Consider the following 22173-nt stretch of genomic DNA (forward strand, 5'->3'; position numbering starts at 1 on the left):
CCTAGCTACGTCATTTTTAAGATCTGGAGGTATACAGTCTTTATTTGCAGTTTTTAGTTATTTTCTTTCTGTTTATTTTGGTTCATTTAGCTCATTGTTTTTTTAATTACCGGATCTATACCATTCATTTTTGTGTATGCTCTTTGCCCTGTGACTCTGTGCGATTTGGGCAAATCAGAAACAGAAAGGAATGATTTTTTTCTGTCATGCGTATGCTCTTTTCTTCCGCGCCTTAGTGTGATCTGGGAAAATCAGAAACATTGAGGAAAATATTTAGTTTCCGGCTAAAGCTAACTTCAAGTTGTAAGGTTTGTTTTTTTTATATGTCCGTGTTGGGTTTTGTGTTTTTTGTTTTGTAGGCAAAAACGAACTTTCTCTTAAACTTCTCTTGGAAGGTTTTAAAGTTAAGAAAGAAGATAGTAATCTTATTTATTCCATTCTTACTAAGTTGGGACCAACCTACTTTGTGTTTGTTTCCACCTTCGATTCTACAAGTGAAGCCTTAATTTCTCAAGGACAAGACTACAAGTCCCCTTCCTGTGATGCCTTTTGTGATTCTTTAATAAGAGAACAAGAAAAACTCTTACATCTTGGTCTTCTTAATCTTGAAACTCTTCTAAGAAAGCCTTAGCCGCCCAACAGCAACCAAATTCAAAGAATCCTAAGAAGCCGTATCCTAAAAAGAATGGTCCTAAACCAAACAAGGGTCCTAAGCCATTTCAGTCTCAAAATGAAAAATCATTTCAACAAAATGTTAAGGCAAATAAATACGAAGGGAAGAAGACTGATAGACATTGCCACTTTTGTAATCGAGATGGCCACTTAGAATCCAAATGCTTTAAGAAAATGGAAGCCTTGGAAGCAACATTGAAGAAGCATAACATCCATTTGGAGCAGTGAACAACTTCAACTTTATCTTCAGGAATAACACTTTCTGCATGTGGTTGTCAAGCATCTCGGTTTGGATATGCACTAAATGTATCTTCTTCTTCTCATTCTCATGAGTGGCTCATTGATTCTGGAGCTTCTTATCACATGGCCAAAAACAAAGCCATGTTTTCTTCTTTAAATGATTGTAACACCAAAAATATATATGTTGGTGATGATAGATCTCTTAGTGTTGTAGGGACTAGAACTGTTCATATAAACAATGGTCAATTCAATGATGTATTATGTGTTCCAACCTTATCCTGCAACCTTCTATCTATATATCAGATAACACATTCAGGGGAAGGTAAAGTCGTTGAATTTTCACCTCACGATGTTGTAATTAAGGACCTAAGAGATCCAAGACAAATTTTAACTACTGGCATTGCTGATGATTCTACAAGGTTGTATAAGTTTAACAACTTTGGGTCATCAAATATTCCCTCGGTATTTGTTGCTCATAATGATGAAGTGAGCAAACTTTGGCATGAGCGATTTGGTCACTTAAACTATCGCTCCCTTCAGAATCTATGTAAAGAAAATATGGTGACAGGTCTTCCAATGGTATCTTGTAGAGATGGTGTTTGTTCTGGATGTGTACTCGAAAAACATCATCAGAATAGTTTTGAAAAACGTGTCTCTTGGCACGCCTCAGCCCTTTACAGCTTGTGCATAGTGATTTATGTGGTCCACTTCCAGTTGTTTCATTCTCTGGCTACAAGTATTTCTTAACTTTCATTGATGATTTCTCCAGACGCACTCGGGTATACTTCTTAAAACTAAAGAGTGAAGTATTTAACATGTTCTTGGCCTTTAAGGCCTTTGTTGAAAAACAATCTGGACATCAAATTCTTAAGCTAAGATCTGATAATGGCGGAGAATATGTTAACAACAAATTCATCAACTTTTGCACTGAGAATGGAAATCAAATGCAACATACTGTTCCATATACTCCACAACAAAATGGTGTAGCTGAAAGGAAGAATCGCACCTTAAAGGAAATGGCTAATTGTATGCTTCAATCTAAAGGACTTAGTCTTAATTTTTGGGCAAAAGCAATTAACTGTGCAAATTACATAATAAATCGCACTCCTACTAAGGTTTTAAAGAATATCACTCCAGAAGAAGCATGGAGCTCGATTAAACCAGATGTAAGTCACTTTCGTGTTTTTGGAAGTGAAGCATGGGCCCATATTCCAGATGAGAAACATAAAGCTTTAGAACCTAGGAGTGAAAAATGTATTTTTTTTGGACATTCTGAAGATGTCAAAGGATACAGACTTATTCCACTTAAGTCCAAAAATGTTATCATTAGAAGAGATGTAAAGTTTGCTGAAAATATATCGGCCTACGAGCCTAGTTCGGCGGATGTGCCACCTCTCTCTATCCCTTTTACTTCTGAAAATATTTCTTCTTCAGATGATGACAGCGAGGATGACAATCCTCCCCCACCTTCTCAGGATCCTCCTTCAGCTCCTCAGCTTCCAAAATGGGTCCGTGCTACTCGGGATGCAGTAGGTGCTCTTGCCAGTGATCCTACAGATCAACGACGTACACGTTCTCAGTTCGATAGAGCCTCTTCTTTACTAGCTCAAGCTTCAGCTAATTATGATCCTGACACCTTTGCAGAAGCTTCAGGCCATCCAGATTGGGACACAACTATGAATGAAGAATATCATTCATTATTAGCAAATGATACATGGGATCTTGTTCCCCTTCCAAAGGGACGAAAACTTGTTAGATGCAAATGGGTTTACAGAACCAAGTATGGACCAGATGGAAAAGTTGATAAACATAAAGCTTGTCTCATTGCTAAGGGTTTTTCACAAGTTGAAGGCATTGACTATACTGAAACCTTCTCCCCTGTTGCCAAAATGAACTCTATCCGCCTTTTTCTTTCCCTTGCTGCCTCTTTCAAATGGAAGTCCATCAGATGGATGTTAAATCTGCCTTCTTGCATGGGGACTTGCATGAAGAAATCTATATGAAACAACCTACTGGCTTTATACAAACAGACTCCAGCCTTGTATGCCGGCTTAAGAAATCCCTTTATGGTCTCAAGCAAGCCCCTCGGGCTTGGTATGCCAAAATGGATAGCTTTCTTTTAGAAACTGGATTTTCTATGTAATATCCCATTTTCGGGATATCCCTCAAACCCAAGCAAACTCCAACCAAACACGTCCCAAATGATATAGTGACCGAGAAACTCAAAGTGATAAAAATAATAGTGGTACAACATATAATAATGTGAACATGCAATATAAGCAGATACTCAAGAAATGCAGAGAGAAATGCTAAGCGATTTTATTATACTATGTAATGGAAAGAGTACAAGAGGTGATCAGACAGGTAGCACCTCGACTTGCACAAGGGAAGTGAAGAAATACACTAAGAATAGCAAAGGAATGGCCTCTCTTTGAAGTACGTCCAAGCTGTTGGAGAGCTGCCGTGCTGCTGCTACTACTGGAAATCAAATGAGGATTTGGGGTTGTTCCCCTCCTCAGAAAATGCTGAAATTCTCGAATCAGACTCTACTCAAGAAACCCAGAAAAACCCAAAAAGCTTTTTTGAAATAGTCGACCCTCGAAAATCGCCCCCTTGGGGATCTACGCTGTCCCTCAAGGCTTTGTGCTGCCACTGAATAGAATCCTCCAAAACTCCACTTGAAACTCTGCCAAAATCCTCCAATATGCAAGGGTTGATCCCCTGCTCAATCTCTCAGCTCAAATCCTCCGCAAAACCCTCAATCTGGAACTCCCACCAAAAGAACTGCGTCCCTCTCTCAAGATTGCACAGTTATCCAAAATTATCAGTTCCTCCTCCCTCGAAAGATCAATCCTCTTGCAAAAGACTGTTGAAAACTACCTTGCTTAAGCAGGCACTCGAAGTCCCTCGGGGCTAAGGGTGAGATCTCCAAACAGAGACACTCGATGCACTTAACGGTGCTGCAGACCAGCTAAACAACCAGCATGCTCTAAGTCGAAGTGACTAGCTCAAATGCACATAATCGAATGACAAAATGAGGAGGCTCCCCACTCCTTTATAGCGTTGGCCTCTCTCAATCCCAAGGCCCACCTCCTCCAACGCAATCCCTTTCTTTCCACGTGTTCCTTTCCATCTGCGCAGTCCCTCCAAGTGTTTGCGTGGGCCCTATCTCTGCGTGGTCCTTTGGCCCCCCCGAGCTCCCCTTTAAGTCACAACGTTGTGCTACTAGGAAGTGACTTTATTCTAAAGGTGAGTTATGTCCCCCTTTTCCTCACCTTTTTATTTATAAATAGCTATAGAAGGCAAAATTGAGCAAGATTGAATATTCCAATTAGCCATGGCTAATTAGGAATATTACATTCTAGGTGTCATTTTGACAATACTGTTTACACCAAGAAAGTGGGCAAGTATCTTATCATTCTTGTTCTTTATGTTGGTGATCTTATCCTTACTGGTAGTGATCCCAACCTAATAAACCATGTGAAGTCTAGCCTTAAAAAGAAGTTTGAAATGACAGACTTAGGACACTTGCATTATTTTCTTGGTCTTCAAGTCTTGCAATCCAAGGAAGGTATTTCCCTTTCCTAGTCCAAGTATGCATGTGATCTTCTACACCATTTTCACATGGAAGACTGTAAGCCAACCACTTCTCCCTTTCAGTCTAAAGCGAAACTTTCAGTCACTTGTACTTCCCCTGAAGTTGATGCTACCTTATACCGTCAACTTGTAGGAAAACTTTTGTATCTGACCCATACTCGTCTTGACCTTTCCTTTGCTATTGGCCTTATTGCTCAGTTTATGCAAAACCCACATGAAAGTCATTGGAAAGCAGCTAAAAGAATACTTCGTTATGTTCGAGGTACAGTTCAGTTTGGGATTCATTATAGTGCAAAAGCATCTCCTCTATTGGTTGGTTTCACGGATTCTGATTGGGCTGGTGGCCTTGATAATCGGAAGTCTACTGCAGGTTATGTGTTCACTCTTGGTTCAGGACCTATTACATGGGCTTGCAAGAAACAAAGTGCCATTTCTCTTTCTTCAGCAGAAGCAGAGTATCGTGGTGCCATAGAAGCTAGTAAGGAAGCCCTGTGGCTTCGTCAGATCCTGTCAGAGTTTGGCTTTCAGCAGCAGCATCCGACTATACTTTGGTGTGATAATCAAAGTGCCATTCAACTATGCAAAGATCTAGTCCAACATCAGCGCAACAGACACATTGAACTGCACATGCACTTCATCAGAAAGCTCATTCACGACCATGTTCTTGAAGTGAAATATTGTTCAACAGATGATCAAGTTGTAGACATCTTTACAAAGGCTCTCACAGAGGTGAAGTTTACTAAACTTTGACTTATGGTTGGAGTTCAGGAAGTTGTCACTAAGGGGGGATAGGTTCTAGTGCCTCCTTTCTTCTCCTATTGTGTCATATTTGTACATCCTTCAATCCTATCCCAAGTTGTTCTTAGGGGGGATGTTAGGATATTCCAACACATAGGAAATAGTTATGTATAACTTGGTCTAGTGTAGAGTTAGGTAAGGTATGTTTCTTTACTATGTACTTTTGTAACTTACAATCTGACAGTCACGATATGTAGTGATCCGACGATTCATTCTCTCCTCGGTATTACTGACACTTGATTCGTGGCTTAACACCCGATTGGTCCATGATCTCTATTTAAAGAGCATGGAGGGTCATTTGTAGGGTAACCGTTCATGAGAGAAGCTTATGTAAATTTTCATTCTTTTATTAATAAATTGCCTGAAGTGGCTGCGTTGGCTCAGGCCGTGGATTGTTTCCCTCTTTGAGGGTTTTAACCACGTCAACAATACTGGTGTATTGATTTGCGATTTGTTTGTGAGCGGTGTCCTTTGGTGTTCTGTCTAAGGAGCTTACCCTGTAAATTCTTACACTAGATTTTATCTCGGGTTCCACATTTTTTATGCTTGAGCATTTCTTTTCATTTGCAAGTTGCTTAGATTAAGGTTCCATCAACATCTTCTCTAGCAATTGTAGTTGTTCTTCACATTTCATAAACATTTTACGGTCTCTTTCAGAAATAATTTGAAGAGACTGGTTTTCATCCATGCATGAAACAAAATTAGTGCCATGTCCATCATTTGCAACACATCCTGCATCCACACACCAATTGTCAGATTTAAAACCAGCATAATTATTATCTTCCATCAGCAATTCTGTCATCCCACACAGATCTTATAAATAGTTTGTGGCGCCATCTGTGGGATTCGAACCCACATTCACTTCAACAGACTTCATTTTAGCATCGTCTTCATCCTCACCAAACATCAATCCTTTTTTTGGTTCACAAATCCATACATTCATCTCGGTTATCTGGAGTTTTTCTGCTTCCCTTAACAAAACTTTCAACTTGTGCTTCTGTCTTCTTGCAATCAACTACTTGATTGGCCATTTAGCTGTCTTCTTCATTATCCATCCATGTTTCTGATTCTGTAGCAGCTCCATCAACACGTCAAGTCGTGCCTTCAACTCAACAATCTCTTTCTCAAATTCTTCATCACCAATGCCAATTGGTATGGCATCATTGTGGTCGTTCTTTGAATTCTGCAAATGACTATCCATAGTCATCTTCATCTCCTTCTTTCACGAACTTCACTTTGTTCACTGTACCCTGCAATTCAACTAACACTTTACCAAGTTACTCCCTTTGAACTTGGTCAATGGTTCACTTCACTTGAACCTTCTTTCTGAGCACTCCTTTGTATTATGTTTCCTTCGTTGCAAACTGATGCAATATCTCTTGTCTTTACAATACATTGACCAAACTTTACTTCAGACTTCTAATTTGACATTAACTCTTTAATGGACCTTGGTGTCGGGTACAACCGAAAATGCACCCTTTTATACAATATATAAATAACTCAAATTTTAACTTTCTTCAACTTAAATTCTCAAATTCATTTGTGAATTCATCTTCACATCGAGAGGTTTTTAATTCTAAGAACTTCTCACCATTTCTACTTGACTTGACAACAAGAACTTGTTTGAATTGACCCAATGACTTTGAAGTATTCAACTTAGAGAACTTTGCTAACTTTCAAATCTTACTGTCATATCTTTCATAATTTGTAAGAGAACTCCATTCTATTAATTTTCAAGGCCTTATGGTAAATAAGAGTGGCACATATTTTCCTTCCCTTTTAAATACTAAAAGGTAAAGATGGAAACATTGAAATCCACGTCCTCCACATTTTTATGAAGAGAGCACACATTTATATCTTGAATGCACCATGATCCATTACAAATTATTTATGCTTTATAACTATGAGAATTTTTAATTATAAAAATTCATCCACGTGAACTTTAAGTCATAAGAACTTCTCCCAAAGTTACTTGTATGTGAAATGTGATTTATCTTTTTTTCTAGTGTAAAAAAAATATACCTCCTTTAATTGTTAAGCACTGCTGATTCCAATGGGTGCTTCTCTCTTCAACACTTGTATTGGCACGTGTTCCTCCACTCCACGCAATGATTATTTACTCCTTTTCCTTTTGGATTTCAACGCAGCCTCCAACAAAATATTTGAACAGTAGTATGCATCAAGAAACATGAGATCTATACAGACAACTGCGATTCCTCTAAATGTATATCAAGAGATGGAAAAATGATCTCATTCTCGGCACCATTGCGGTTGTAAATAATTCCCTGGGCATGGTACCAATCGAGCAGGGTTTGAATTTTTGTCTCCTTTGTTACTCCACTGGTTTTCATGATCATTATGGCCTTTTCAATATCATTCCATCTTCCTACGTGCTTCTTTGGCTTGGACGCAAAACTGTTCCACATTGACCAGGACTTGGAAAGCTGGACGCATTGACATGAGGTCTTTGCTGGCAATGGCGATAATAAATGATTGAAAAGGTGGAATTTAAGAAAGACTCGAAAAATCGATGTATTGAAGGGGATCCTTCAGTGTAGGTCCTCTCGAGCACGTTCATCAAGTCGAAGTCGAGTTGCAGACAACAACACGACAACCTAGACTCCAGATTCTTCCACGATATTGTCCTTCCTATCGGTGCGTTTTCTCCAAATAAATGGTATTGCGATGATCTCCAAATCAAATGCTCCTCGAAATACTCCACAAATTCAGCAACAAATATAATATTTTTAGGTAAGAACAGAACAAAACCATAAATTTATTGCAATATAATTCTGTTGGCTCCCAAAACGACATCTCCAGCTCCAGTGCAACGTCATACACACAGCATCAATATAAATATCTAACAATTCACCTTGGAATGTGGCCTTAGGCTCACCTCTGGCATAGATTAAGACCGCGATGGAGCAAGGATCTGATTTTTTTTTCATGCCTTTTCGACCATGTCCACATCAACAAGATCATAATTTCTTCTACCTCGATTTCCATAGTCCATTCTCTTCTACGTTTGTCTTTTCACCTCTCTGAGAGTCTTTGTCACGATCCACATGCATGTCTTTTCACCTCTGTTAGACCCCCTGCCACGATCCACATGCACAGGTCCACACATAGATTCACAATAGGGCTCTGCTCCGCACAGGTATGCAACTACTGACATCACAACTACGAACAAGATTTTTTTTGCTCTCCGATCATCTTCAACCATGCAGATCTTCCAATGCTTCTCCTCAACCTTCGTACGAACTTCACATCAGACTCTACACTCACTTAGGTAGTATGCTCCTCACAAGAAACGACGTGTGCTTAGAGTGTTGCATAAAGGACAACGTGTAATCCTTAGATATAATCCTTCCTGTCTTTGGTTCTACCATTTGCTTTCCCTGAATAAATGAATTTTGAAAACATACAGAGCCCGAATTCTGCGGAAGTTGTTGTTGTTGGTTCGATGCCAGTGAAATTTCGAGCACATCGTTTTTCTTTGCATAAATTCCCATTTTTGAAGCTTGATTTCGTGAAGATTGATGAAATTTCTAACCCATCTGGTATTGGTTGTCCCATCTTTCACCAATTTTCTGGACTCTAATACCAAAACGATGCAGCAAATGGTAGGGGCCTATAAATTAACAAACACACACAGTTAATTGGAAATCCACACAATAAGAATGCACATAAAATCTGAGAAATAATTCATTAATAAATAAAATATTTACAAGAGAATTCTTGGTTCACTCTTCATTCACTCTTAGCCACACTTAGATGCCTCATGGGCTCTCTTAGATTTGTACAAGTGGATCTGAACCCAAAGTAGGTGCCAGATCCGTAAACTAACTCCCACAATATCTCTCCTGATCCATAAAATCTCTCACCTAATCCCTTATCCCTAGATAAGATCTAACTAACCGACAATTCTCTCAATTTTTCCAAAATACTCTAAAAGCTTCTCCTATTTACAAATATTCTCAATCTCTCCTAAAACTATAGGAAAAATACATTAAATAATTAAATCCTAACTTAAGAAACTAACTACCTTAGTAAACATTTAACTATAGGTTAGATGCACCTCCATCACATAATAGTAATGGTTAAAGTCCTGGACATTAGTATCATATTGATATGATGAAGCTCTTAATTATTTGATTGAGCTGACCTTCATTTATGTTCTTAATACTTGCGTAATTTCTGTTCGACCTGTAATTAACTTATAAAATATGTTATTTTAATTTGATATATATATATATATATATATATATGTATGTATGTATGTATGTATGTATACATATATCATCATTAATCTTTTCCATAACCATATGCTCTGAACTTAGGCACTCAACATAAGGTTTAGGACTTAATTAAAATATTCTGAACTGATTGGGTGTACCGACTTTAGAAAATGTGAAAATATGAGAATTGAGGGGTCAGTGAGGTATAAAACTTAGGGAATTATAAGAAAAATGTACCACGCACCTTCTAGGACATGGAGTGAAGTGAAATGTATGTTGGAAAGGAAATTTTACTTAGGTGAAAGGTTAAGATGTGATATGATACACAAATCACTTAGGCAAAATGACGAAGTATGATGAAAATTTGTGTGACGTGGATTTTGACTAGGAAAAAGAGATAATATGCTTGCAACAATTTGCCTAGGGGATTCATGGAAATGACATGGGACATGAATGAAAGTAGGTAAGTGCAACACCATGTTAGAGGACACTCATGATTTAACTATGCAACAGAAAACACAAAATGAAAGTGACTAGAATGTGACGATGTGATCACCATGATGAAGAAAAAGATGCACCACTGAAGCAACCTTCACCGATATCCCAACCTTTGGAAGGCTAGAATGATCACACCAACATGCATAAAACCGGGTTTACTTCTCATACAATATGAGGGATAACACACGCTCTCTCTTGGCCCCTTATATTCAGCACTAGATTCTGCATTTACATCAACGTTCTTTATCTTTCTTTTGTTCTCTCCCCAAAAGGCATTTTCAAAAGGAAAAGAAGTAATGGGTGAAATGTTCAGTTGAAACTTCGGGAAATATGATCTCATTTGCAGCATTACCAAAATAAATACGGTTTTCAAAACTCTTTAAAGTTTATTCTTTTTATTTATAATGTAATTTAATTTTTTGCCTTTGGTCAATGAACACATGAATTCAAATATTTGAATTAGTTGATAATATATCATGAACTGTCGTTTTTGTGATTGATACTAGTAGAACCATTTAGTAAATTCCATGTATTTCCACACAAGGGCACTAAGTTCAGTGCATCTTGTGTTTGAAACAGGCTCTTTTGGCATCGCGGAAATCCAGTGCTGCTGTTTTTCTTGGCACGTTCGGTGCACTTGCGTATGGTGCTTGCAGTCTACACTTTAAATTATGCATTAATTAAATTTTTGAATTTCCTTATGTGAAACTAATTCGTATCATGCTCTACATAACCCTATATAAGAAGAATTTTATTTCTCATGGAAATCAAACATCTACCAAGAATTCTTTTAGTCGAAAGATCTAAAAATGAAGAGTTCAAAACATTAAAGCAGCCCTAGAGCAAGCCACAAAACAAACAGTTAATAACTCTGAAGATTTTTGCCAAAAACAGAGAAATAGAGTTTACGTCAGTGATAACAGCTGCAACTTGTGATGTTTCACGCTTTGATGATAACTTTATTATTAACACTGATAAAACTCAGTGTCATTCTCTTTGCTTAATTTTTCTTGATTTGGCAGGAGTTTCCAGTCATGTGGATCTTTCACATAATTCTTTGCCTCATCATTGTGTCCCAATTTGTTTTTATTATCTGTACTTGAATTTAGATGGATCAACCCTTCTTTCTGTGGCTCATTTTAACTCTTTTGAATACCTAAACTGGTGACGTCCAAGACCTATATTTATATTGTGCCTTAGCTTTTGTAAAAGCTGATTATGATTTTTTTGAAATTTTTTGGTGTCAGGACATGTCAGGACACACACTGTTTGACATTTGGATAGAAAGTGTCCAAGTGTTGACATGCTGGACACGTGATACACAGGGAACAGTGTGTCCCATTTCACAGTTCAATAAGTTTCAGAAGCTTATCATTGGGTGATATTTCTGAGGTTTTGGATACAGTAGATGATATTAAAGGAGATGAGATGAGAACGGGCCTTATTTATATCTGATGTCAGATTTTATACAGAAGAAAAAGTTTATTAATTTTACCTTCCATATTATCTTTTCTTTTCAGAAATATGTCTTATAGAGGCTTTTTGTCTAAGGTATCATGCTATGAGAGGCATATCTATGCTGTCAAAGTCACTGAAGACTTGCACCTTGCTTCATCTTCACCCTCTCTGGGGTTTGAACCCAGGTCTCTGCAATAATACTAGACTGATCAACTTGCTGCTTGCTGCTAGATCACAATCCTATGGGCTACCTTCTATATGTATCTTTTGCATAAGTCTCGGCTTAAACTTTAAATCAGAGTGTTGACTCCAGAGATATCTATGCTTGGTTGTTGCACCAATTTCCAACTTATTCTTTAGAAACCACAGGTTACTATTAATTAGATTTTAAATTTTTTGTCTTGTACAGGGTAATGACTGTTATATCTGTCTTTCTTGGGCGAACATTTCACTATGTTGATGGTATTCTGCCATTCAGGTATCCTATTACTTTAGAACAGCATGGGATTCTTGGTGCATTCACACTTTTTTCCATGATCTTCTCATCCAAGCAACCAATTCTTAAATAAACTCTTAACCATGATTTTTTATCTGCAGATTGGGTGAGACTGAGCTGCCACTTGATGATCTAGCTGCAGTTGGTCTTCTGGTAAGTTCATTGATATGGACAGAAAAGTTAAACTACCCTGTGAAATCTCAAATATAGTTTAGATGTTAAACATTTAAAATGACATTCGGAATTTGTTGTGATACACTTTTAACATCTTATTGTTTGTTGTTAGTCAAATGTAAACACGGCTGATGCCAATTGGATATAGAGACGTTTTGGGTGAAGGATTTTACTTTATTACAGATACCAATTGGCCTAAACCTACATGATAATTTTTTTGTTCCTTTTTCTCTTCACACATCTTTTTGGTTATAATATTTAATGCAGGTTTATTTTGGAGTGTCAACCTTATTGGATGCTAGTTCAAGTGATCAGACAAAGACAAGTGAGGAGCAAGAAGAGGTACATTTCATTCCTTCCAAATACTATTAACAGAGGGAAAATCTATTCGAGTAAAATAATACCTATACAATTCATTAACTATGCCATTGTTGAACGTGTAATTTCCCCGAGGATACGGATTTAGAGTAATGGCCAATGAAACGGGACAAACATAGCATGCGTGTGCACTCTGTACTTCAATTAACTTAATAAGACAACATAAATAACAATATTTGTTTGAAATATTGGGGTAAGATGTACATGTGGCTATGCCCATCTAATAATGTGTTATTAATGCATTTGGTTAAGCATTAATTATTTAAATATGATCATCTGTTGTGATGCTAGTTTATGGTTAAGGGTGACCTAGTCAACTTTGATATGTAAGCTCAATAACCCTCCTGGGGAGTGGGCCTACTTATTTGGGCCCATAATGCCTCTTGGGAGGATGCTTACTTGAGCTGTATATAATGCACAACTCAAACTTCATTTATAAATCATCCTTTTTGATCATCGATTGAAGGCTCTGTAACAAAAGTGTTTAACCCTATGAGCACTACATCTTTTTGAGATTTTCTTGTGGTTAACATATTTTCTCTTTTATGTGCATTTGTGTATCTCATGTAAAGTGCACTCATGCTTAGGAATCTTCCTCTTTCTAATGCACTTGTGGTTCAGCCCTAGTGCACTTCTTTAGTGCCATTTTTTCTTTTTCTACTGCAAATTTTTTGTGTTGGCATTTTGGTTCCATTTGATCCCTCTTTGTGTTATGATCTCAACATGGTAACAGAATGTGTGTGAGTTACCTTCCCTACTCATTTTTCTGTTGTGTTTAGGTTTCTTCCTGACTGTTCATGTTGATATTTCTGTGATCAGACATGGCTGGTGGCATCACATTTTTGTGACTGCAGAAATATGGTTTCCAAATCTGATTTTTCATTATAGGTGATTTGGAGGCTTTTGGTTGGAGGGATTGACCCAAGGGATGTGGATTTAGGGTTTTTAATAATCTTCAAGGGCTTCATAGGATTTTTTCCTATCTTTGAAATCCAATGCTATCTTCTTGTTCATTTTGCAGCAATATTTTCTCTCGAGTTGTGTGTTTGTGGCTACAGGTTGCACCCCATTATAAAAATAGTGGATTGCAGATTCTTGGAAGAGATGGTATTATTATTTTCATGGGTCTATACAGGTGATTCTTTGAGGACATTACAGACCCTTCTGCTTTGCTAAGCTGATTGTTGGACTTGTAGAAGAAATTCTCATTCATAGACTCACAAATTGAGCTTGCCAAAATGTGTGCATGCAAGGGAGTATATGTCTATCATTGTGTGTTGTTTGACAGAGATGATATAACATCGGTGACAACATAAAGTTCCCTTCTCTACCATCCTTCTCTACTTCCTCTCTCTCTTTGACAATGTTAATCTTTATCTTTCTCTATGATGGGAGTGTAATGGCATTTTGGAATCTCATTTGTAATGACTTTTGAATCAGGCAGAGTTAGCAATTTCTGGATTGTCTGGAGATGGTGCTGGGATTCTTGCAGCTGCAAATACAGTAATTGGTACTTTTGCTTTGGTCTTTGTTGCAGAATGGGGTGATAAATCCTTTTTTTCTACAATTGGTGAGTTATCAATCCTGATTTGTGATCCAACCATTGCCATCATTTTAGTTTTTGACATTAATGATTGCTATCTTTCAGATGGAAAATGACTTTATTTTCGTTAATACCAATTGCAGCTCTGGCAGCTGCTTCTTCCCCACTTGGAGTTGTTGGCGGTGCTGTAGTTGGTCATGGTGTTGCTACCTTGGTAATTCTGACACTCTGCATGGTTGTTCTATGATGAAGGATTTAATAACTTACAAAGATTTTTTCTGATGCATTACCTCTTGCTGCACTCTATTATTCTTTACAGATGCTGGTAATGGGCTTCTTTCCTAGGCAGTTTTGAGCCAAATTTGAAAATTTATGACTGCTTTGTCATTTATAATTATCATGGTCCATACTATTATGGAAACCAAGCACATAAAGAAACCATGTAAACTCAAAAGAGTTTTTTGTATTTGGTAAGAGTGAGAAAGTGGAAGCTTTCTTATATCGGTTACAATAGAGTTGAGTCAGTCCACTTTATGAATGTGCGATAAACCAAAATATAGACTAAATTGAAATAAGGCATAAAAAGCATAAACTAAACTAAAGTCTTGTTGCTGCCTGTCACACACACCTAAGTTAGCGAGAAAAGCCCTTAACCCCACAAGGTGGGGTTGGTGGAAAATTTAAGAGATGGAGCTGTCATCTATTCCCAACTCTCTCTCCAATTAAACTCTCTCCTAGTTAAGCTAAGGGGGGTGGTTCCTAAATGGAAAACTAAGTTAAAAGTATTAGTTTCTACAAATTCCACCTAGAGAGGGCTTAATTAGATTATTAACCAGTTTTTAAATATTTCGTAAGTCTAAACTTAGGGAATATGGTTAATTAATCAGAATTAATTAAGTCAAGGTGTGAATCATCTAGAAACTTACATGGATCAACTCCAAGATGATCCTAGCCATTGATTAAGATTTAATCTTGGTTGTTGGTGCTCCAAAAGTGGATTATAGGAGGAATTCGATGGGCACTTGGAGAAAAATAAACAAGAACACCAGAAGTTCGATTTCCTTGGTAGATCGATTTCCAGAGTAGCAACAGTCAGTTGTCGGAGAGCCAGAGATCGAAGTAGTGAAAGAGGGGCACAGACAGTGAGTCTGAAGGAGATTTTCCAAATCCGTAGAGTTAGCTACAGGAGGGTCGCTTCGCAGAGGCAATGCAAAAGCTTCAGCGGCAATTGTTCGATTTCGCTAGATAGAGGGTCGATTCACTTGTTGAAGGCTGAGAATATCTCCGGAAGGGATCAACGAGTCATTCTCAAAGGCTGGATTGGGCAGACGACTTAATCATTTGAAGTTCCAGGCATAGCGTATCAGTGACTGCGCAGGCTTGATGCAGAGGTTGACTCAAGGGTTCCGTGGAGCCCATTTAAAGCCAGTGTCAGAGTTGGATTAGTGTCGGGTGAGACAAAATTTGTCTCACTAATTTTTGTGGCCAGTTTCTCTTGTAGTGGATTGCCAGTTTGTGCATCTTGATTGTACTCATATTTTCACTACTGCATACTAATAAAAACCCCTGCACCGGTTTTCCCAAGTTGGGTTTTTCAGGGGACATTAGTTTAAAAATAAGCGTGTTAAATTTTATGTGTGTGCTAGCATATTTTTCAGTTTCCAATTTATCTTCCGCAGAATTTAATTTGGTGAAAATGCAGTAGTGAATTATTCGTTGTTTGTGTGGGCAAATAAACTATTAATTAATTTACAGTTAGAAGAATAATTTTCAGTTGCTGCAATAGTTGAAAATTTCACATGGTATCGGAGCTTGGGTGATCAACCGGGAAGTCCAGAAGCAAAGAAGGGAATTTCATTGTTCAGAACTAGCAGCAGGTCGGAATTCCTAGTGGCAGTGCAGTGCTCAGATAGGCAGGCTAAATTGCTAGGTAAAAATTCAATTTTCAGTTACAGGGTTGCAGAAAAGTCAAATTGCCCGGGATTGTGATTCCAACAGTCAGAGGGAGCAATTGCAACTCGGATTTTTGCTGAGTAGATTCCTTGGTTGGACGTAGAGGGTTTTGCAGCAACAGAACTGTTAATTTTAGTTAACAATGGTATGTTCTATGCTTAAGAGCAATTTACTTCAATTTTCTTATTAGCTTAATATCAATTTCCAGATTAGCAATCACATGAACATGACAACAAATGCGGATAGAACATAAATAAAAATAGTAGAAGACAAGCCAAGACAAAAGGACATAATATTTGGCAGATGCTAGGGAAAAACCCCAATTTGGGAAACCATTTGATCAAGTCTTCTTATTATTCTTCAAAAGTTCAGCAGAGAGAGAGAGAGTACAATATGCAAAATTCACTTGCTTAATCAAAGTCAAATCTGTCCAGACAAACAACAGCCACAAGAAGCCTTAAGCAGAAAGTCAATGCTGGTCAACGGGGCAGAATTTATCTTCCGAAATAGCTCAGTCAAACCCATTCAACTTGGCCTCCAACAGTAATCCGAATCAGCCCAAAACAGCGTTGAAAAACTCAGTCAAACTTGGTCAACGCAGAGTCAAACTTGCGCTCAAACTCTCTTGCAGTCAACGTTGGTCAAATAACTTGGATTGCCTCGATTTTTGTGCCCAGAAATGCGGCCTACCCAAACAAAAATATCCCCAAGAAAAATTCAGTCAAACCAAGTCAACAACTGCTCGGTCAACGTTGGTCAAACCATCCTACAATTCGGTCAACGCCCAAATAGAAAATTACAGTCTTCTTTTTCACACGTGTGGAGAGAGACGCTGCCCAAAAATTCGTACCCAATCAGATGAGGAGAAAGAGATGTGTGTGAAGATGAGTGAGAAAATGAGGAAGAGGCTCCTTCTATTTATATGCAACGTTGAGGATGAATAGACATGTCTTTTGGGGTTTTGAGCATACATTAGATTGCTTGCCGACCTTGACAATTTGTCCGTAAACAAAATAAATTCATAATTTCATTTGTACATGTCAGAATGAGATGATCTTTAGATCATTCCTACACCTCTCGGAAAGAGGAATCCAATAAAAATATCATTTGCATCATATGAGTTGTCCAAGGTTGAGTTTGGCCCTTGGAAGAAAAAAACACACATAGCAGAGGGATAATTTCTCTCAGGGAACTTTGAGTCTTAGAAGTTTGATTTTCCCAAGTAGATTGGTAGTAGCAGCTAGCAGATCTATGCATTCCAAAAGGAAGTACGACTAGGAGAGCAACAACCAAGCAAAAGGAAAGACCAGATTTTCGACAAATTTTTGAGATGGCCACAATAAGATTTAGAGATTAGGGTAGGTTGGAGGGTTCCTCCAACTATGTCATCTGGAAGGCCAGGATGTCCTTCTTGTTGGATGAATATGGCCTGAAGCTCTACATAGACAGTGTTGTGGCAGTTCCTCGTTGATGCGGATCAACTAACAGAATACAGGAAGGAAATGGCGAAGGCGAAGTGGTTGATCCTGGATGGAATCTGGGACCATATTGTTTCACACATAGTTGGCAAGGATATTGCGAAAGAGATGTGGGATGCTCTCTCCACGCTATATCAAGGCACTTCCGAGCAGCTAACGATGTTCCTGGAAGAAAAGCTGAGATGCATCAGGATGCAGAAGGGGGAAGGCATTGACCCCTTCCTCACCAGGATTCAAGAGGTTCGAGACCAGCGTGTAGCTGTTGGGGCAGCACCTCAACCAATAGAGCTAGTGAGATTGGCACTGAACAATGTCTCTGAGAAGTGGAAAGTTTTTGTCCAAAGTATATTGGGCAGAGACAAGCTACCAAAATAGGACAGGATGTCAGTGTGAAAATTCGGAAACCTCGAATCCTACTTCAACAATTGATAATGTTTCTTCTATTTGTTAAATTAATCAAACAAATTATTTGCAGTTTCCTACGACAAATATAAAAACATATACACTGCAGCCTTCACAAAATAAATACTTCGGAAGGAATAAAAACACTGGAAGAATAGATGCACACACACAATAATACACTGTTGTTTTTGGACCAATGTCCTCGGAAAAACCCAACTTGGGAAAACAGGTGTAGCAGCTGAGGGTTTTATTATTATGCAGTAGTAAATCTGAGTACAAATCTACGGAAGCTCAAATCTAGCTTTCCATACAGAGAAATAATTGACAGCAGATCTAGTGAGAAAATTTTCACTCCCGCCAATGATCTGACACTGACCTTGGCTCAAGATGAGCTGCCTCTTGCTGCCTTTACGCTACCTCTGCACCAGCCTACGCAGACCTGCATCACCCAGCTGGGACCGATGTCTCTCTTGTTGATTGATCAGCTGCTATCTGAAAATCGATCCTCCTGGCCTCCGGGCTCCCACTCTGGCTTCTGGCATGAATTTCGACTTCTCCTCAGCAAAATGCAGATTTCTCTCTGAAGCTCTGCGCTGCCTCTCTGCTCTGTGCTGCCTCTCTGTGGCACTCACTGCCTCTTTGCTATGTGTTGAAATTTCTAATTTTAACCGGTTAGAAATTCTTCCTGTACTATCTGGTTTATTTCTTCCTACTTGTTCAATTACTTAACAAGTTATTTACCATGTAAATACTGAAAATAAACACAATTACAATATCAAAATTTATAGATCATCAACTGAAAGAAAACAAGCACACAAGTGACACTGTTATTTTTGGACCAATGTCCCCGGAAAAAACCAATGCGGGAAAACCGGTGCAGCTATTCAGAGGGTTTTATTATTATGCAATTTTTAGAATACAACTAGGGTGCCAGAAATGGCTCACCCAACAGAGAATGCCCTCGACAGTAGTACCTCTCCTCGGAGACAAATATTTTGGCTAAATAACCACCGGATGAACATTCCCATAGCAACAATTGTAGCTCCCACTGCTCTACATCACTCTGATAGGGACTGCGTCACCCTACCCGGCTCACTAGCTCCTAGTCTGTCCCACGAAATCCTCCCAGTGCTGCCTCTTTGGCTCTGCGTCAGCTTCTGGAGCTTTTGCATCAGCCCCTAGACCCTCTGCGCAACTCCTGGCTGCCTCTGCGTAGCACCCAGCTGCCTCTGCGTCAACCTCTCCTGGCTCTGCGTTGTTTCTTTGGTACCAACTCTGCCTCTCTATTATGTATTCACTGCCCCTCACTGTTGATCTCTGATTCTATCTCTCTTAGCAAACCCCGCTATAGAGAATAAAATGACTAATCACTCTGGTGTGTTCTCCAATTGATCCTCAAGCCTCTTATAATTTTCTCGTTGGTCCATCAACAACTGAGATTAAATCTCTAATCAATGGCTAAGATTAGATTTGGCTTGACCCATGACTTTTGGAACCTTCTAACCCAGTTTTATATAAATACCAATTAATATTTTATTTTTCCTAAGTTTAGACTTAGGAAGTCCATTAAAAATAATTAATATCTCCCAAACCGGTTAGAATCTGCCCAAACTATCTCTGGGTCTTGAAGATCTCATGTGCTTTAGCTTGCCCACCAATTTTCATGGCTAGAGCACATCCGATGCTACCTCAAATCAACACTCTCTCTTCGCGAGGATTGTGCTCTAGTAATACTCCACACTAAGCATCACCCTGATTATCCAACATCGGTCCTTGTGTTGATTCTAGGCTTGCCCGCCCAACATCCTCTACACTGTTGCATCCTGTATTGCTGCCCATGGCCTTGCCACTGCCACTGCTACATCTGTACGGCAACTCCCTCTGCATTCGTGCTGCTGCTGGTCTGTCCTCCCAACACTGCAACTGCACTGCATCCCCTCTCTGTTGGAATTTCTAAGTTTAAGTATTAGAAATCTTTCTTGTAGTTTCTGATTTATTTCTTCCTACTTGTTCTGTTAATTAACAAGTTATTTACCATGTAAATATTGAAAATAATACAAGTACAGTCTCGACTCTCAACACATACAGATCATCAACTGAAGAAAAAAAACAAGCACACAAGTGACACTGTTATTTTTGGACTAATGTCCCCTGGAAAACCCAATGCGGGAAAACCAATGCAACTATTTGAGGGTTTTATTATTAAGCAGTTTCAGATTACAATTTGGGTGCCAGGAATGGCTCACCCAACAAAGAATGCTCTCGACAGTAGTACCTCTTAGTCGGAGATAGATATTCCAGATAAAAACCCTAGATGTACAATACCACAGTTCTCAGCTCCAATCTGCCCCACGAAATCTCCCACGTCAGCCTCTCTGGCCCATCGTCACCCTCTAAGGTCTGCGTCAGCCTCTCTAGCCCAATGTCACCCTAACCAGCCCTGCGTTAGCCTCTGGAGGCTCTGCGTCACCCTAACTAGCCTTGCGTCAGCCTCTGGAGGCTCTGCGTCACCCACGTTGGCTCTCTTTGGCACTGCGCAGCTCTTGGTTGCCTTTGCATGGCCTCTGGTTGCTTCTGCGTGGCCTCTAGCTCACTCTTTGTCATCCCTCTCCCGGCTTTTGCGCTGATGCTCTCGGTACCCTCTCTGCCTCTCTGCTTCTATATTCACTGCCCCTCAGCTACAACTTTGATCACTCCTTCAATTTCCTCAGCAAATCTTGCCCCAGAAAGTCGAATTCTTGATAAACTCGGTGTATTTTCCAAGTGACCCTCAAGCCTCCTCTTATACTTTTTTCGTTGACAAATCAACGGCCGAGATTAAGTCCCTAATCAATGGCTAAGATTAATTCTGGTTTGATCCATGACTTTTGGACCCTTCTAACACAATTTTATATTAATTCACATTAATATTTTATTTTCTCTAAGCTTAGACTTAGGGACTCCATTAAAAATATTAATTATTTTAATATCTCCCAAACTGGTTAGAATTTGCCCAAACCATTTCTGGGTATTGGAGATTTCATGTGCTTTAAACTCTCCATCAATTTTTGTGGCTAGAGAACATCCGATGCTACCCCAAATCAACACTCCCTCTTAGTGAGGACTGTGCTCTAGTAATACTCCTCACTGAGCATCACCCTGATTATCTGACATCGGTTCTTGTGTTGATGCTAGGCCTAATGCCCGACATCCTCTACATTGCTGCATCATGTACTGCTACCCATGGCCCTGCCACTGCCACCGCTGCATCTGTACAACAACTCCCTCTACATCCATGTTGCTGCCCATGGCCCTGCCACTGCCACTGCTACATCTGCAATGTAATCCCTCTCATCACGCTGCATCGTGTTTTCCATAGCACTGCCATTGCTAACTTCTGCACTGCAACTCAGTTACTGAGAAGTAAGTAACTGATCTCCCAACTCTGACATGTGAATCAGTTCTGATACTCCTCTTCAGGGCTTCCGTAGCAAGGTATAATCCAAGAGGTTGGGTACCTCAAGGATCCTGCCCCTCATTGCCTGTAGTCCGTCTGATTACAGCTCGATGTCTCCCCACTTTTTCTCACGGGTTGCATGAGCACTCATGGCACAGTCATCATCTTTCTCCACTTCTTTCTCCGCCTTTGCTGGTGCAACCTTGGTCTCAGAAGCCTCTCCCTTGCTCTTCTTCCTCGGACACTAGCTCGCATAATGACCCAGTTCCCCACAGTGGAAGCATTTGACCTTGGAGGTGTCTTTCTTCTTTCGTTTCTCCTACTTTCCCTCGAATGCTAGGGCAGCATCCTCCTCTTCCTCTTTCTTGATTCTAACCCCCTTGTTGTTGCTTCCTGCCTTGGTTAGCCTTTTGATCTCTTCCTGATGAAGAGCGCCCATAGTTCCTCCCAATCTGGAAGGGTCGATCTGACTAGTATGCTCTAGAAAGATACCTCCCAGTCCTCTGAGACTGCGTTCAATGCGGTCCTCACCATTAATCCCTGATCCGATTGGATCTCTTTCAATCGATCGAGGAAGATGTCAATCTGCTCTCCTTTCTGCATCTGATATGATCGTAGCTGATTTTATAGTAGCATCTTCCTGTCCACGGAAGTATGCTGATACAATTTCGTCCGGGCCTCCCACATCACATTTGTCGTGTCCTTTTCGACAATATGTGGTACTACATGGTCCTTGACCTCGTGAAGGATGATGCTCTTGGCCCTTGCCATTGCTTCCTCATACTTATCATTCTCAACCGGGTCAACTAGGA

The 22173-nt window shown here is 39.4% G+C and overlaps 1 protein-coding gene across 7 annotated transcripts in view; it reads left to right on the forward strand.

Moving 5' to 3' along the window:
- Positions 1-22173, forward strand: part of LOC149197902 (protein PAM71, chloroplastic) — a 297487-nt gene that overhangs the window by 185730 nt on the left and 89584 nt on the right. For 5 of the 7 annotated variants that reach the window (XM_089406026.1, XM_089406031.1, XM_089406027.1 and 2 more), the window contains 6 exons: positions 10623-10684; positions 11911-11979; positions 12099-12150; positions 12439-12513; positions 13990-14119; positions 14236-14306. In XM_089406026.1, coding sequence (XP_089262152.1) covers positions 10623-10684; positions 11911-11979; positions 12099-12150; positions 12439-12513; positions 13990-14119; positions 14236-14306 — 459 coding nt within the window. Of the gene's footprint in view, positions 1-10622; positions 10685-11910; positions 11980-12098; positions 12151-12438; positions 12514-13607; positions 13685-13989; positions 14120-14235; positions 14307-22173 lie in introns of those variants that run through there. The other 2 variants (XM_089406030.1, XM_089406029.1) reach the window with 2 other exon arrangements.

The sequence above is a fragment of the Pinus tabuliformis genome, chromosome 2_2, assembly GCF_031772625.1.
Source record: "Pinus tabuliformis cultivar Carrire ecotype Pingquan chromosome 2_2, CPIR1, whole genome shotgun sequence".
NCBI classification, from domain to species: domain Eukaryota; kingdom Viridiplantae; phylum Streptophyta; class Pinopsida; order Pinales; family Pinaceae; genus Pinus; species Pinus tabuliformis.